The sequence below is a fragment of the Ornithorhynchus anatinus genome, chromosome 13, assembly GCF_004115215.2.
Source record: "Ornithorhynchus anatinus isolate Pmale09 chromosome 13, mOrnAna1.pri.v4, whole genome shotgun sequence".
Lineage (NCBI taxonomy): Eukaryota > Metazoa > Chordata > Mammalia > Monotremata > Ornithorhynchidae > Ornithorhynchus > Ornithorhynchus anatinus.
The window spans coordinates 12,649,323-12,668,044 of NC_041740.1; the positions used below are offsets into that span (position 1 = coordinate 12,649,323).

General features: G+C 39.2%; 1 protein-coding gene across 18 annotated transcripts in view; it reads left to right on the top strand.

Moving 5' to 3' along the window:
• The window catches only part of PARD3 (par-3 family cell polarity regulator), a 471,934-nt gene that overhangs the window by 195,844 nt on the left and 257,368 nt on the right, over positions 1-18,722 (top strand). For all 18 annotated transcript variants that reach the window (XM_029077450.2, XM_029077456.2, XM_029077446.2 and 15 more), the window contains exon 3: positions 6,429-6,609. In XM_029077450.2, the coding sequence (XP_028933283.1) occupies positions 6,429-6,609 (181 nt within the window). The remainder of the gene's footprint in view (positions 1-6,428; positions 6,610-18,722) is intronic.

Here is an 18,722-nt window from a genome sequence, read left to right on the forward strand (position 1 = left end):
CCCTCCCCACCTTCAAAGCCTTATTAAAATCACCTTTCTTCCATGAAGCCTTCCCTCACTGAGCCCTCATTTCCCCTACTCCTTCTCCCTTCTATGTCACCTATGAACTTGGATCTGTATCATTTAAGCACTTGACATTCACCCCACAGCACTTACATGCATATCCAGAATGTATTTTAATGCCAATCTCCCATTTTAGGCTCTGAGTTCCTTAGGAGCAGGTAACGTTTCTACTAACTCTTATACTGTACTCTCCCAAACATTTAGAAGAGTGATGTACACACAGTAAGCAGTCAATAGGTACCCCTGATTGTACTAATTTGGATTTGGTTGATTATAGTCAGCAGAGGTAAAATACACAATTCCTTCCCCCCAAAAGTTTACAATCTAATGAATGAGGCAAGTATAGTTAATTATTCACAGTTAGTGGAGGCAGGAAGGACAACCAAAGATGTAATCTACTATTTCATGTTTCTTGCAGGTTCAAGTGACTGAAATAGAAATGCCATATTTATAAATGTTTGTCAGTAGGCTGGGGTCTCTATAAACAACTGTAGTGATCTGATATGGCAAATTCAGAACATCACAAAATTTCACCCAGTAATAATGTGCATTGGTTCTTTGAGGTCAATTAAAATTATTTCATTATATAAACTGCCATTCAGATTTGGAAATATGAGAGAGAAAACCCCAAACTTTAAACCTTTGATCTCAAGATAAATGGCAATCTACTTTTGGGTGTGGTTATTCCTGTTAGAAGTGAGTTCTCTTGTTGATTTTAGAGAATTATTTCAATTTGTGAGTGCATCCCCTGTCTTGCAACTCCACACCCTTTTTTGTTAGGGATCTGATTTTGTGGACATATGGGCTTCCGGCTGTTGCCTCCTTTACTGGGGCAAGTCCAGCATGAGACTTCCATCACCGTCTGCTATTGCTCAAAGCACTTGGTACCAGGGTTGCCTTTTGGGTTCAAAAAAAAAAAAGTTCTAACAGCAAAGCTGTCTGAGCACTGACAAATGTGGCTCAGCAAGTTAATCAAAATGGCTGCAAATCTGGGTTTATTTTTCATGGAACTGAGGAAATTAGTTAAGGGAAAGCCTTCTGCTCCCTTCATTTAGTATTAGCAGCATTTAGATCAGAAAAGTGGACTTCAGAATTGATGTGGTTTCTCAGTGCTTTTCTTGATGAGTTTACAAGGAGCTTTAGGAATTCTAAAATCTGATTTGAGGAAATTGCAATTTACCAAAATTAGGATCCTTAACTGGAACATATAAATCATGATAAAAGATTCCCCACGAATTAATGGTGCGGGTGCGTAGTGTCTTGTGCCTGTCATTCTGTCTCAAACTGTTTTTGATTTCTCTAGGTGATGGTTTATTTTTAAGGAGTGCTTCCATACATTCTCACCAGAAGTCACTGGTATCCTTAAAAATCTAGAAGAGCTCGCTCTCGAATGGAAGTGAATCACAGAAGTTTTCCTTTTAAATGACCCATATTATCTTTATAGCATGGCTTAGTGGAAAGAACACGGGCTTGGGAGTCAGAGGTTGTGGGTTCTAATCCTGGCTCTGCTGCTTGTCTGCTTTGTGACCTTGGGTAAGCCACTTAACTTCTCTAGGCCTAAGTTCCCCTCATCTGTAAAATGGGGATAAAGACTGTGAGCCCCACGTGGGACAACCTGCATACCTTGTAGCCCCAGCACTTAGAACAGTGTTTGGCACATAGTAAGCACTTAAATACCATTATTATTATTATTATTATACTAGTGCAAGGACTTTTCATATTCTTTTGGGGCAGAATTACTCTCATCTCTGTTCTGAGGAAACTTGTCTCCATTTTTCTGCAGTAGCATTTTGATTCATTTCCATTTGTGTTCCATTTGCATTCACTGTACTCTTTCTGTGTCCCTGGTAAAGCAGCACTGTGGGGGCAAAAATCAGAATCTGAGTCACAAGATTTTCTTGGACCTACAACTTGCTTCTAATCATCCTGGACTATGAGCAAGAACTATTTCTGGACCCGTCCTTTTGTAAACTGGGATTCCTAATATTGTCATCCCAGTGCTTAGAATAGTGCTTTGCCTATAGTAAGAGCTTAACAAATATGATAATTATTAATTATTATTATTAAAGTACTAGGAAGCATTAATTAGTCAGGTTCTACCATATGCCTCAGGGCTAGAAGTATTATTTTCTGACTACACTACTCTGGTGATACTCTGTGGGCGCTGAGATATCACTGACATTTGATGTTTTAGAAGAACATATCCATTAGTAAAGGGCACACATCTCCTCCTGTCAATGGGCCACTGCCATCTGGAATAGATTCTTCCTTCCTTAATAACTGCTCTTGTGTATTTTGAATCTCAACCATTTCTGTTTCCAATAGAACTCTTTTGGGGTAGTTATTGTCTAAGCAAAAATACAATACACCATCTGGGACAGATGAAGAGGAGGTAAGAGCTGTTTGCAACACTCTTTCCAAGACCTCAACATTTTCCAAATAGCCCCATAGATCAAATTCAGTAGAAACACTGATGGGTGAAAAATAAAAGCAGATGATAAAGTAATCATATGTAATTAGCATTCATCAGGGTTCAGTGAAGCAGCAAAGAGGCGAACTAAAGCTACAAGGTAAGTCAAAGTCAGAGAGCATCCACAGTAAGTGGCATTTTCATTTGAGGAACTAAGCTAACAAGGAATTGTGAATAAGTTCCAACATTGAGCATATCTGATTAACTTGATATACCCTAGTGCTAAGATCAGTGTTTGGCATATAGTAAGCACCTAACAAGTATTATTATTATTATTAGTCTCATCATTACTTAGGGATACCCTGAAATCATTCTGCCCACTCCTGTCAGACCTGCCAAAAAGTCTTTCAACACACCCAGTTACATTTACCTATATACTGCCAGATGTCTGGGGAGAAAAGTGTGTTTTCAGTTCTGTTTTTCTTTTGGTTTCTTGACAGCCATGATTTTTTAACCTCTCTGTATAACCACATATCTGCGGATTATTTTACTACCTTTCTGGAGCATGCATAGTGGAGAATCCCATGTACCCAACTCACTCTCTGAACCCTTCCAAGGTAGGGTAGGTCGTAGAATTCATTCAATCATATTTATTGAGCGTTTACTGTGCAGAGAACTGTACTAAGCACTTGGAAAGTACAATTCAGCAACAAAGAGAGACAATCCCTGCCCACAGTCTCAATTATCGAATCCCCCCGCCCTTCTTCTCATCCCCTCCCAAATGTATTCCTTCTCCTATTTCGTTGTGAGGTGAAATGACAAAGAAGTTAGACTTTACAAAAAAATAAAATGATAGGGGACAAGTTCTAATATCTATTCATTCTAATAATGGCATTTTTTCTGAGGGGAAAATATGCCAAATTTCCCTAGAATGCCAAATATTTAAATTGTAGTATAATGACTCTTCCAAAGATCTAGAATTGTGGGACATGTGTCTACTGGTTTCCTAATATTTTCCCCATTTTTTTTTTAAAAAAGGGGAGGGAGGGTTTAGAATGGCCGAATGACTTTTCCATGGAAAAGGCAGAAAATGTGAGGGATCCCATTTGTTGAACTTTTCTTGGGAAGAATTGACTGATGAGTAGGACCAAAGGAGGATCAAGTTTTCAGCTAGTGGAAGTAAAGAGAAGATTGTACTTGAAAAAAAAAATCTTTACAGTAGATCTGCTTGATGGACAACAACAAGAAACCCATCTGTGCAAATTATGGATACTAGTCACCACACAAGAAATTTAAAAGCAAGAATTACCTTTACTTTTTGAAGGGCATGAAAGCAATTTTTTAATTTGATGTCATTCTTTTTGTAAATCCATGCTTTTTTGAGCACTCTGGGCAATCTTACTATGCACATTCCAGCACTTTTTCTAAAATTATATATCTTCCACAATTTAACATAAAATTACTTCATGTCTGCACCTGGCATTTAGGTTTGGGTTTAAAAGAAAGCTGTAGAATTTTGTTATTGGCATATTTCAGATCACCAACTGGGATTCTGTCACTGCAATTCAAAAAGCATTTGTTCATGACAGTCGTGATTTTATAGTATTTGCTATTTTTCTAAAAGGGCTAAAATGCTCATTGAAACTAATCTACATATATGCTATGCATCCATGTGCAGCATTATAAATATCATTCTTTGTAATGTTCAAGAAGTGTTGATCATAAAACCTAAATTTCATGTAATCCTCACTATTATGCCAAAATGTCAAAACTTGATGGATTTAAATGGATAGTAAACACCAAACCTGAGTAACAGGTCTGACATCAAAATTAGTAACTGCCTAGATGCAAAAGACCAAATCCTAAAATAGAAAATCTTGATTTACCAGATTTGAACCAATTTTGCTACTGCTATTTTTGTTTCCTGATGTATGGAAATAGGGAAACATGCTAGAGTCAATTTATAGCTTAGACTAGTCACTGTCAAACACAAAGTAGTATGTATTCATCTATATGACAGCAAATCTTTCTCTCTCTCTGTCTCTGTCTCTCTCACTCACTCACTCTCACACACACACACACACACATCTTTTATTTCACCCCCTCTGAAATTATGATTGTTATATTTGATATTTCTTGGTGCTACATGTCCTACTGTTCCATCTCTTCCTTTCCCATAGTTCAACTCATCAATCATTTATGCCACCACTGAGTTCTGAGCACCCTTCTTGCCTTCTCCATAGTGAAGTTGGTCCTGTTTGTTTTCTCTATAATGACTATGTTTTCCTCTGCTGTTGGTTATGCTGAAGCTGAAAGTGTCATTTTCTTATGTTTCTGAAATTTTAAAAGAGGAAAACCAACAGGACCAAAATATCACCAGAGGCAAGAAGAGGGGCTAAGAAGTCATTTGGTACTCTAAGTCCTACAGCTCTTTCTTTGGAGCCACAGTTGCATAGAAGGACAAGATACGGGACTTCAGCAGTGCTTCCTTCAAACCACAGAGGGAAATTCTGTGTTAAGGTCACAGGTATCCCATATTCATCAGATTTCTCCCATACCAGTGTACCAGTTTCTCAAAATGGAAATCTGGAAATCCATGTAAAACACATACACGCTTACTCACAGACAAACACACCTCATCCACACCTTCCTCTTCTTACCCTCTAGCTTCTCCCCAACACAGAAATGCCCATTCATGCTTTAACTGCTTTGAGTAAATTTTTAATTTGAAATCAAATTACTATTAACTAGTGTTTCCTCTTTCAAACGTTGGACCCTGCGAACAGTTTCATTCTTGCTGGACATGTGAGTGCTTTAAAACGGTGAATTGTCATTCTCCAAAAAGTCAACCATTAGTTCATGTGGTTCTGTTTAGTCTTGCCATTTGCCTGGTTTTCCAGATGATCTGATCCCATCCAAAACTGATATGGTACTGGGGCATTTTATTTTAAGTACATGGTCCTGCTGGCAAGAATAATGGATTATTAATGGTAGTGTGTACGAGGATCTGGGATGAGAATGAAAAGGCAGGGGTTGGAATCTCTTGATGTCACCAAGTGCTTTGGATTACTGCCTAAGATTCCTTATGGTGTCTTACTGTTCACTGTACTGTTTGTGTGAAGCGTGTAAATTTACCAACATATACGTTGTTCATATGTGTTAAGGAAACCCAGTGTTTGTGAATGCCTTCAGTAGCCATCCTAGTTCTACTCTTTGTATTGACTAAAGCTTCTAGGTGGATCTCAGGTGAACTTCAAAGCTGGAAACTGTAGACTAGGTGCAGTCCTAAGATACGGTAATTTAGGACTATCTCAAAACGACTGTGGAAGCCTGAGGAGGCAGCAATTATTAGCCTGCTAGAGTTATTTAGCCTTGAGATGGGACCCTTTGGTGGCTGAGATAATTCTGCAAAGCCAGATATTCACATCCAGTAGCCCAGAGACACCTAGAGGAATGTGGATGCATCTTAAACAGTTAGTGTGTACACTGCCTCAACCACAACTATAATTAATGTTTGCCAGGCATTGGTTTGTTAACATTCTTAGTTATATTATTTATGCCCTGATAATTATAATGATAATTATAATAATAATTGTGGTATATGTGCTTACTATGAGCCAAGTTCTGTGCTAAGAACTTGGTTATATTCACTCCAGATAAATCAGATTACAGTCCCATATAGGGCTTCCAGGCTGAACGCAAAGAAAGAAGAAGGATTTACTCTCCTGTTGACAGGTAAGGAAACAGGCACAGAAAAGTTCAATGTCTTGCCCATAGTGTCACAGCAGGCAAGTGAGAGAAGCCTGGATTAGACTTCAGGTCTCTTGCCTCTCAGTTCTGTTCTCTTCCCACTATGCCACGCTGGTTCTCATAGATAGGCTATGAAAGATTCATTAGAGTATCGATGTGAAAGTCTCCATTTTTAACTATATGTTTTGTGTTTTTCCTTTACTAGCTTGTGGCCATATTTGACGAACAAGATCCACATCATGGGGGTGACGGCACCAGCGCCAGCTCCACCGGGACCCAAAGTCCTGAGATTTTTGGCAGTGAGATGGGCGCCAACAATGTCTCCGCCTTTCAGCCGTATCAAGCAGCAAGTGAAATTGAGGTCACACCTTCAGTTCTCCGAGCAAGTAAGAGAACATTTTCAGTGCTTCTGGCCGTTTCATCTTAATTTACAGGGATGCCAACTTTTGTTATCCGTTCTTGCTACTGCGAATAGAATTCATTATCTGCTCTTAGTGAAAGTTGATTAAAGTTCAGACCTGGGCAAATGTCTGTTGCATACAAGTAAATAAGCCTGTCTTTGATGTAATGGATTGGATAGAGTTTACTTTGTACTCAAATAAGCTTTTAAACATTTGCCCAAATTAGAATCAACATAGTCTTGCAAGCTAAATACATGTATTCTTCAATACAGTAGACCACATTTGAGCTCTTTGAAAAGGTATAAAATAGGAAGACAAGGATGACAAGGACTGACAATCTGAAAGTCCCATCCAAATCTATATACCATTGGGTTTTTCTACTTCCACCTTGCAAATAAGCTTCCTTAAGGTGAATACCATATCCTCTGTAATGAAGTTGCCAGAATTCACATTTTTAGCCCTGTTACTCTACACCCTCCTCCTTTCAGCTATTGTTACAACTCAGTAATGGCAGTTGTCTCTAGGTTTTTTCATTCCCTGTGAAAATCTTGCCATTAAGTATGACCATCAACTGGGGTTTGTTTTTGGTATTCTTTTGGGGCAGAAGAGAATACCTTTCAGAGCACTTTTAAAGTGCATCAAGTTTACCCACAGTACTAGAAATGTACAAATGAAATGGTTCAAAGAAATTTATATTCCAAAGGCATTTTTCCCTTGGGGGAAAAAGAAAAATCTCAATTGGAGCTTGTTCCCTATTTCTGAATTCATCTTTATTAAAATATATGTGTAACCCATCCTCATAGATAAAGTGAAAACAGCAGGAACAAGGAAAGCCTTGCCTTTATTATTGTCTGAACCTGTGCTTTCCAGAGGTCCAGGGAATTTAGGAAGCTCAGTGTATGATGGGATGTTTAAGAAGAGCCCTAGAGGTCTGTGTATGGATGCTAGACAATTAAATGTACCACTTACTGAAAATTGCTTTCTATCAACTGGTCCAGAAGCAATCAGAAAGGAGACATATGGTATAAAGTGAAAAGGCTAACTTCTTTGAAACTCTGTTACAGACTGAGTCAGAGCAACTCTTATCTTGAATGCAAAAAAAAAAAAAAAGTTTAGAAACTGTCTGCAGTCCTGTCTTTACATGCCCCACTAATCACGGGCAAACCAGAGATTTTTAAAAATTCATTCATTCAATAGTATTTATTGAGCACTTACTATGTGCAGAGCACTGTACTAAGCGCTGGGAATGTACAAATCTGTAACAGAGATAGTCCCTGCCCTTTGACGGTCTTACAGTCTAATCAGGGAAGATGGACCCTGAACAGTTTTGTGTTACTTTCCATTTGTCCCGTTTCATTTCTCCAAACTCACCTTTCTTAGGAAATCCAAGTGGTGTGTGGCCCAAGCCATTAAGTTTCTGCTTTTCTTACTTGCTAAAGAGGCAGAAAATTATTGCAAATTGCCAATGAGGCTTCCCTTAGGTTGCAAATGTTGACTTGTGAAGTTTTAGCGTTTAAGGTGAAATTATAGAGTGCCCCTTTTTATTCAGAGACTCATTTTATTCTGAAATGTTAAAAAGCCCCAGGAGTACTTGACACCTGACTGAAAACCCTTTGAAATATATGATGAAAATATTGCACTTCAAAGGTATTTCCTAAGCTTTACATCTCACTCATAAACTCTTTTTTAATAAAAGCAGAAAATAGCTCTTGAAACTGAGATGATTGATCCAAGCTTTTAAAAGGAAAAAAAAATTGTACATGTCATTGCTTCCAAATGTTTAGGTCAAACTCTTCAGTAAATTTCTATCTCTTTTCATTTTAGATGTTTCTTTTCCCAGTATCAAAATCATGCTTTTTTTCAAAATGCCTGCTTAATTTCAGAAATAACTATAAAACATGAAAGAAATATTACCTCCAGTATTGTCTTGGTAGTTTTTAGTCAATTTATGGGAATCTTAAGAAAACATATCCTAACTAGATATTTCAAGGAAATGTATATTTCAAAGAAATCCAGACCATGGTTGCAGATACCCATATCCCTAATGGGTATTAGACATACCTTTTCAAGTATTTGATTTGAATACATATTGAAAATAGAAGTAGTATCCTATTCTATTTCCTTTTTAGCTTGTGAAGTGGAGCATAGCATACAAATGGTATTCTCAGAATTTCAAATAATTACCTTCTTACTGTGCGAGTTCTATTCAGCATATAAAACCCATCCAGTTTTGTTGTAGATGCAGTCTTGATTATTACATGTTGACAAGGTCATATATCTATTAATTGGATTGGAGATGGGATACAAAATTGCTGTAATTATTGTAATTTTCTAGCTAATTGCAGGGTTGGTGGTGAATATTTTACTTCTGCAAAATGAAAAACAGTATTCCATCGGAAGTTGTTTTGTAGAGTTTTGGATGTTTTGTTTTATGTCTTTGTGGCTTTTTGCCCACAAAGATAGTGTCTTTTGCTGTTCTCTTGCACTGACCTGCTTTGAAATGGCACTGTGCAAGTGTCCTCTGTGTGGGCAGTGACTACGCTTATTAGGCAAAGGTGGAGGGCAGCTCATCTGCCTCTTTGTTCTGGTTGCCATGTTACCTCCATTGTTTGTTGGAAAATTATGCTGCCATCCTTCCTGCATTAAAGCGAAGGTTTTAAGTGGGTGAGAGCCACTCTGAATCAATCTCTTATCCTGCCCTTGCCCCATTCCAAAATAGTGTTGTATTTACTGGAGAGGCTTCTCTTTTGAACAGATGAAGAAGACCTGAAAATCAGTGGATAATGTTGACATTTTTAATGTAGCACACTATTTCTATCCCCCATTTTTGGTTTTTTGATTTTCTAACCTTTATGGAATTGCGTCGTCAAGTTTTTTTCTTTGGGAGACTTGCAGGCGGGGGAGAGGGCGGCTGGGTTTCTGCAGAGAGGTTGGAAGCTCACTGCAGAAGATTGTTAAAGCAGACTGATGTTTATTCCCTGCTGAAATATAAACTGGTGGCGCAGGTGAAAATTGCCAAACCTAATGAGCAATTTGGCAGATAAGACGGGATGTCAGGCGACAGCAGTTCAGCAGCGGGTGCACTGTCTGTGAACCAAGTTGTTTGTTCCACAGAACGGCATTTAAATACCATAAATAAAATCCCTTTTCACTGATATCAAGGGAAAGCATTCACTTTTTCCTCCTCCCCATATTACTTAAATAAACAGCAATGTAGTTTGGATAAATTTTTGTGTGAAATTGTTTTGTAAATTTCACTGTTGTATTTTAAAGGGTGGAAATGATTAACGGAGCACATTTTTTTCCCCACCCAGAGTATTCAGCAATAAATGAAGTTTTACAATACACCAGTAAAATGAAACCTATCACTTGGTTCACTGGACCATATGGTTTGGTATGCTTTACATTGAATAATTTCACATTATGATTAAGTTTCTAAATATCTTGTGATTTCCATTGTAACCCCTTTTCATTGGACCTAAGTGTCTGATTTGTGCATTTATGTGTCAGGGAATTTTGACTTAGACTGACCCGCATGGTTTTGGAATAAAGCAGCCTGGCTTAGTGGACACAGGCTGGGGACTCAGAAGGACCTGGATTCCAACCCCAGCTCTGCCACTTGTCTTCCATGTGACCTTGGGGCAAGTCACTTAACTTCTCTCTGCCTCAATTACCTCATCTGTAAAATGGAGATTAAGACTGTGATCCCCATGACAGACATAGGTTGTGTCCGACCTGACTAGCATAATAATAATAATGTTGGTATTTGTTAAGCACTTACTATGTGCAGAGCACTGTTCTAAGCACTGGGGGAGATACAGGGTAATCAGGTTGTCCCACGTGAGACTCACAGTTAATCCCCATTTTACAGATGAGGTAACTGAGGCACAGAGAAGTTAAGTGACTTGCCCACAGTCACACAGCTGACGAGTAGGAGAGCTGGGATTCAAACCCATGACCTCTGACTCCCAAGCTCGGGCTCTTTCCACTGAGCCACACTGCTTCTCTAATAATAATAATGGTACTTGTTAATTGCTTACTATGTGCCAAGCACTATTCTGAGCACTGAGGTAGATACAAGTTAATCAGGTTGGACACAGACCCTGTACCACATGGGGCTCACAGACCTAATCCCCATTTTACAGAAAAAGTAACTGAGGCCCACAAAAGTTCAAGTGACTTGCCCAAGGTCATTCAGCAGACAAGTGGCCGAACCAGGATTAGAACTCAGTTCTTCTGACTCCTTTCTAGGCAAAAATTTCTAGGCAAAAATTCAATCCATTAAGCCACCCTGTTTTTAAAGGGAAAGAGAGGGGACACCTTAAGCCATCTGGAAACACGGATGTGAATTAGAAATGGGACATTAGAAATAATGTTTTTTTGTGGGGTTTTTTTTTTTTTTTTTTTACCATTTTGATCCGGTATCCTGGAGCTTTCCTATTTGTGCACCTCAGAGAGTCACCTAGGTTTTGGATTGTTTTGTCAACATGAAAGCCTGATAGATAATATTTCTTCTCTCTCATCTCGTCCTACTTCATACAGACCTCTTGCTTACTTCTCTAGAGTTTGTTTATTTTTTCATTTCCTTGAGAAGCAGCGTGGCTCAGTGGAAAGAGCACGGGCTTTGGAGTCAGGGCTCATGAGTTCGAATCCCAGCTCTGCCACTTGTCGGCTGTGTGACTGTAGGCAAGTCACTTAACTTCTCTGTGCCTCAGTTCCCTCATCTGTAAAATGGGGATTAAGACTGTGAGCCCCATGTGGGACAACCTGATTCCCCTATGTCTACCCCAGCGCTTAGAACAGTGCTCGGCACATAGTAAGCGCTTAACAAATACCAACATTAATTAAGTGTTAGAAATGGCTTTGCACTACCAGTCTTCTCTGCCAGCAATATCAGGCACCTTTGCTTCACTGGATCGTGGCTGTCTATCTCGGGATCATCATATCAGTTCCACATTGTGAAGGATATACAAAGTGCAACCCGTTGCGTAGGTTTTCCTCAAGGAACAAGGTGTTCTTCTTGGGACATTTTTAAACCAAGCCAGCATAGTCAATGCATTCTTTCCTAATGTCTAAATAAGTAGTGAGTGTAAAAGTGTAAGAGAAGAAATTGAAAAGAAAAAGTGTGTGTGTGGAGAGGGTGTGTGTGTGTGTGTGTGTGTGTGTGTGTGTGTTACTCTGTCAAGGAGTAGGGTAAGTGCAAATGGTGCTGTGCAAAACCTCACACTTGAATGAATTCCTTCAAACAGGGTCTCACCCCTTAAATGTCAAGACCAAGGCAAATCTGTCAGTTTGTCAGTTCCAGTGGGAGACCATCATAAGGCCATCTTTGCTCTTCCACAGCCTCTTTCCTTGAGCCCAGGCTATTGAATCTCATGCATTCCCAACATCTTTTTGCCTAGAAAATCATTGTGGCCTACTGGGAAAGACTCCATCCCAGAGTTGGGGTGACCTGGCTTGTGAGCTAGACTGTAAGCTCGTTGTGAGCAGGGAGTGCTCAATAAATACAATTGAATGGATGAATGAACGGATTATTATTCCAGCTGCATCACGTACCTGCTCTGTGACCTTGAACAAGTCATTTAACTTTCTGGGTATCTATTTCCCCATCTAAAAAGTGGTGATTGAATTTTTATTTTCCTTACCCCTCAGGCTGTGAGCCCTATGTGAGACGGGGACTGTGTCCAACATGATTATCTTGTATCTACCACAAAACATAATCCAGTGCTTAGCACAAATTAAGCTTTCAACAGATGTCATAATTATCTTATCATCATTGGTTATTATTATTAGAGAAGAAAAATTAGAACAGCATTAGGATCATTGTCTGCCTTTCCCTCTTGTTTCACCCAAAATGTACAAATGCAGCTAGAAAATCAGGGAAAAGGCTTTTTTTTTTTTTGGCCTAAGTGGGATGTTGGTTCCTCCCAACAGTGAAAATTTTTTTGCCCACTCTAATGGAGAAATGTGCAAAAGAGTGGGGATTTTCATGGTGGTATAGCACTACATGAGAGGAAGAGTGGTCTTGAATTCTTTTTCTGATAGGATGCCCTAGTTTATAAGGGTGAAACTACGGTGAGAGCAGCACAAGTAGGTTCAAATTAGCAACCATCATGTCAAGAAAGCACAAGGACTTCAAATCACTAGACTGCCATCACATTTAATTAAAATATCTCCATAATATGGGTGATGCTCTTTTTATTTTGTTGATCAGTTTGTTTATTTAAGCTCTGCCTAACACAAACTTAGAGACATATGTTTTAATGAGTGGATAAGCTTCGAGCCCTTAGTAATCAGTCTATTGGACTCAGAGTGTGGATAGTGTGTATTATATATGGGTATGTATCAATGGAAGTAATGCAGTTATCCTTTCTGAATTAGTTACCAATTATTTGCTGTATCATTACAGCCCAGGAAGGGGGTGATGAAACAAAATTGCCCACCATGCAAGAGTATCTCACCATTAGACATTTGTTCTGCTTAAGGCCAGGGTAAGCTCTGTCCTGGAGAAGCTTGCAGGGGAGGTGACATGGGATTGGGAGAGATGTAGCCATGGGAAGCAGGGTCTGACTCAAGCCCTCCTGTTTTTCTCCTCCCACCTGCCCTCGGCTGTCAGATTGAAGTCTGACTGCTGCCGCAGCACTCCATTTCCCTGCTGTCTGTTGTGTGCGTGTCTTCTCACAATCCCTGTCAATCATTTTAGGAGCCCATTTGCCTAGTTCTATTAAAGGAGCCCATAGAAGAGTGGGGAGTAGGGGAAAGCACATCACTTCTGCAGTGATATCAGTAGAGTTCAGGACTCAGATGGGTAGAGCCATACCGCTTAACCTTTTGGTGCCCTAGTTTTTTAACCATCAAGTGCTTTGACTGGTTACCGCTGGCAACGCTCTTAAGTGCTATGATAAAATATGCTCTATAAGTAGGGTAGCTTTTTTAAAGCAGTAGAACTCAATTCATAAATTTTTCATTTTCAAGGGCGTCTTTTCAGGTGAATCAAGTGGGAGATTTGCAGTTATTACATAATACCTTTTCATTCATCCTTGATAGACTGCTGGATGTTAAATAGAACATTTACCTCATGGTAGCTGCAGGTGCAGTTGATGTTTTCCTCCTCCCTTTCAGGAGTAAAACAGTATTAACTTCATAACAGTGATTATTGGTTCATGATGCTAAGACTGTGAATAGTTGATTGGGAAAATTGTTTGCAAGCTGAGTACAATGAAAAAGCTAGAAAACCGTCTGCTCATGTAGAGGATCTGTCATTAGCTCATCAGGTAGGGAAATAAATTCTGTTTAATTGGCTTTATGAAGCTGAAGCAGCATGTCAGCATTGGTCAAGTTGACTAGTGTTATCAGCTCTAGCCAGGGTTTATTTCTCCTTACAGCAGCTAGAAATTGCATATGTGACAGATTTTTTATTTCTACCCAGTGACCTCAGGCTCTGAAAATTGCTTAAGGCAAATGCTAAATCGGACAAATCTTGGGTTTCTCCAACAACAGTAATAATGATAGTGAAAGATAGAGCAATACCCAGGTGAGCATCGGCTTTGTCTTTGTCCATTTCATTGGCCCATTCAGCATCAATTTGAGGCTTTGAGGCTATCTAGTAGCTCTCTGGAAAACAAACCCTCTTTTCGGTGGACTTTGTCAAAAACTAAATTGTGGGGTCCTGGCGTGTATGTGCTTTTGAGGGAGAGAAAGCAGGGTGATAAAGGATAACAGATGGCTCTTAGTTGAACAGACTTTCTACTTAGCTGTCCTCCAGGTTTTGTTTATTCTCACACTCACAAACACACCCAAGAAAAACTGGAAGATGCAACTGGAATAAAGCAAAGATTAGAAAAAGAGTAAAATTGCCTTTTAATTTCTCAGTTTTTCCTAGACGTCAAAAGATTGAGGCATGTTTCCTCAGTTGTAAGAAAATAAATCTATTCTTTGGTGCACAGGGAGATGCTGATGTGTGTTTTGTAGTTTATAAATTGAGTGAGCCTTGATGAGTATGCTTTCCTCCTCCCTAAATTTTGTGACCTCTGATAATTCTTTCAATGTCTCTTTAACAAGGATAGGGTCTAATAGTCTGAAAAGAGACTTTTTGCTAGACATGGCACTGAACGAAATGTCATTTCTTGATTATTGTGTGAAAATTGAATGCCACAGTCAGCAGCACTGACTGTACTCAAATTAAGCACTTATCTTCCAGAAGGCATGGGGGATTGTACAGCTACATTCCGCTTTTCCTCCACAGAGAATAGGAAAACAATTGCCTCCTGCCCTCTCTCATCTGTCCCATTAGTAACTTAAAAATAGTGTACTTTCAAGGAATAATCTTGTCATATTGCCATGTGAGAAAGTAGAAAGTACTTTCTGTTCTGATTGAATAAAGGGTTGAGACAGTAGTTGTAGTATTTACTGACTGCCCTCTTGGGACAGGACACTGCTCAGGAAGTAAAGAATAAAGTAATGACACATTCCCTGCCCAACAGATTTACAGTCTAATGGGGGAGAAAGACATAAAACTATTTACTACAGGGCTCAAAATAAATAATTGATGACAGTTATATTCATAAGTGCTGAGGAGGGATGTAAATTAATTTAGTCCGTAAGTGCTAAGGCAGCTGATAGGTGCTGGGAAATTAATTGGGGAAGACTACTGTGTCCTTCTTTTGAAGCCTAGAAAATGGCTTAGGCTTTAGTAATTTACAAGCTATATTTTTTCGTGGCTTTATTACTTAATGCGACTTTGGGAATAATCTGGTTTAACTTCCTTGAGCCTTTATAGTGGCTTCCTAATAGAGGTTGCATTGAGCATTAGTCAGTCAATCAGTGGTATTTATTGAGTGCTTATTCTGTGCAGAGCACTGTACAAAGTGCAAATATAAAATTATTCTGCTGGCCTTAACTCTAGACCTAAAGCTATACACACCTTTTGAAATGTGACTCTGGTCTTAGCCTGGTAGGCATAGTAAATGTAGTTCCAAGTCTGGCACTCATTTTTCTTGGATGTATCCTACCTAGTTTCCTTGCCTTCCTCCCCACATCCAAGGTCAGAATAAGTCAAGATAACCACATGGCATTATACCTGTAACCTGTTTATGTTCACATATGCTCCATTTTCCTCTCACTGAAGAAACTAAGATTTTAAATCTAATAATATTCATTATAAGCATTTTAAAAGTCAAGGCTCATCAAACTAAGTAGAGTTCAGAATATATCTAGATTTGCTAATCGTGCCATTAAGTTTCATGTGGTATCCTAAAAGTAATTTAAGTTCTAAGAAGCATCATTTCAGGGAAACTGCTCTAGCAAGTCTTTTTGTGTAAAAAAAAAATAAAGCTTTTCTGAATGAATAAGTAGTGTGGTTAAAGTCAACACAGTCTATGAACTGTGCTTTAAAGAGATTATTTCTTTAATCAGCACTGAAGAAAGTGTTTTCTAAACTAACACAGTGGGTTTGCAAACTAACACCCCGATCCTTTATCTTTGACAGCAAGAGATAACACATTTTTATTTAGGATTCCGATTGTGTGGCAATATGGCACTTCACAGGGTTCAATTAAATTTGAATATATATCCACTTAGTTGAGTCATTTTTTAGTGAACTGGAGAGATTCATTTAGAAGGTTGGTTAGAAAAGGCATTTCTCTGACTTCTTTTTATCCTGCATCTCTATTTCCTGCCCCTTTGGTCCATGAAGGCCCTTTCCCTGGAATTTGAAAGAACCGTTCACAGCAACTTCAGGCCTAGGCGGTTCATTCTATGATGTAGATATTTGACTTCGGTCCCCACAGCTGTTTGAACTCAACTTCCAGACCTGAAAGCTTCCAATCAGGGCTCTGAAGACCCCCAAAACCTGTGATTTTGACCCTAAATGCTCTTTGAAGCCTGCCCCCTTCCAGTCTCCATCCGTTCTCCAAAGCTGGCTCCAGGCTCAAAATGAAAAGTTGTCACCCACGCTCTAGGATATGTTCCCTAATTTGTGATGGATAGGTCTAAGCCCCACATAGTTGTTTTGGATTATTTTTCCCTGGGGACTTTACCTTGGCTTGCTCTCAAGGAAACTCTGCTGCCACTCTTTAACCCATTCCATTAGCTGCTCAGTCAGCCTTATGAGGGATGTTCCGGTGTTTTTAGTTCTATTTTCTTGGCAAGTCCAACACCCTTTGAGACTTCACTGCAAATTCATACTTTGAGATCCAATCATTTATGAAGATGTTAAAATCATTTTTCAACCTCAAAAATAGCCCTCCTTACTTTTTATTTCTTAATTTTAAGCCAATTTTTTTTATCCCTGATAGAACATTTTTTCCAGTCCTATGTTGGCTCGATCATGGGCAGTATCCCCGGCAGGAACATCTTCAACTGAGGACAGATAATTACTAGTACTACTGCTGCTATTACTGTTTGTTGTTATATTGGACTCTGCCAAGCACTTAGTTCAGTGCTTTGCACATAGTAAGTGCTCAATAAATTCGATTGATTGAATGAATGGTAATACTACTAACAGGGGTATTTAAATGCTTACTATGTGCCATGTTCGGTACTAAGCACTGGGGTAAATACAAGATAATCCTGTTGGACACAGTGCCTGGCCTTCTCAATCAGAGGAAGAATAGTTTTTGAATCCCCATTTCATTATTATCATTATTATTAGTATTAATCATAATAGTATTTGTGAAGCTCTATGTGCTAGACACTGGACTAAGCGCTGGGGTGAATACAAGCAAATCCAGTCAGACACAGTCCCTATCCCACATGGTACTCACTGTCTTAATCCCCATTTTACAGGTGAGGTAACTGAGTCACAGAGAAGAGGAGTGATTTTTCCAAGGTCACACAGCAGACAGGTGGCAGAACCAGGCTTAGAACCCATAACTTTCTGGCTCCCAGGTCCATTCTCTATCAATAATAATAATAATAATAATTATGGTATTTATTCAGCACTTACTATTTGCCAAGCACTGTTCTAAGCATTGGGTTAGATACAAGGTAATTGAATTGTCCCATTTGGGGCTCACAGTCTTTATCCCTGTTTATACAAATGAGGTAACTGAGGCCTAGAGAAGTTAAGTGTCTTGCCCAAGGGCACACAATAGACAAGTGGTGGAGCTGGGATTAGAACCCACATCCTTTGACTCTTAAGCCTGTGCCCTTGCGACTAAGCCAAACTGCTTCTATGCCATGAGGAAACTAAGGCACAGATTATTTAATTGACTTGCCCAAAGTCACATAGTAGACAAATAGCCAGTCTAGATTTGAACCCATGTCTTCTGACTCTCAGGCCCATGTTCTTTCCGTAAGGCCATGTTACTCCCCTGACTGCACATGTGGGTACGTTTAGGCCCATAAGTATGTGTAAACATAGTAGAATGGTGTTGTGCTTCTGGTTGAGTTGTTTGCATTTGATGTTTCATTCAGTGCCCTCTGTGGAGATAGTCCCAAGCTTTCCTGAAGAGACACGAAAACACATCCTGACCCCTTTCCCTTGAAGACCTGGCAACTTGTCATCATTCTTCAGTTACCCCACCCCTAGTGTATCCACAAACTATAAAATCATTTTCTTTTCAGTTTAGATCTCTCCCAAGTGCTTGAGATTGCCTCCTAATTTTGCATTGACAGACAATTTAGGAAAATAATTTTCTTGCCTGTTCTGAGCTCTCCTCACCACTGTTCTACCTGGCCATGTTTTATAGAGTTTATCATCATCGGTTAATATAGGTCCAGCTTTTATATGTGATCCCATCTTAGGCACTTATATCATGTGAGAAGTTTGTAAAGTTCAGCAAAGTCAAAGTACGGCACAGCTAGTCTACTCTGTATTTCACCTAAATTTATTTTCTGAATGCCCAGGACTGTATACAAGGCTCATGTGGATTCAGGAAAATAAAATCAGTGTGACAGGAAGCTTAAAACACTGAAAAGCTCTCTGTATTCTGATACAAGGCAGTGGTGGTGGTGCTTGACTATAAATCCACTGCATTCTCAGGATTGAGAAATAATCCTACTCACCCAGAAATATTTTTCTATTTTTCATCTGTTTGATTCTCTGTGGGGTATAATCAATGGTTTGTCATCTTTCCTGTAGTATTCAAATTCTATGA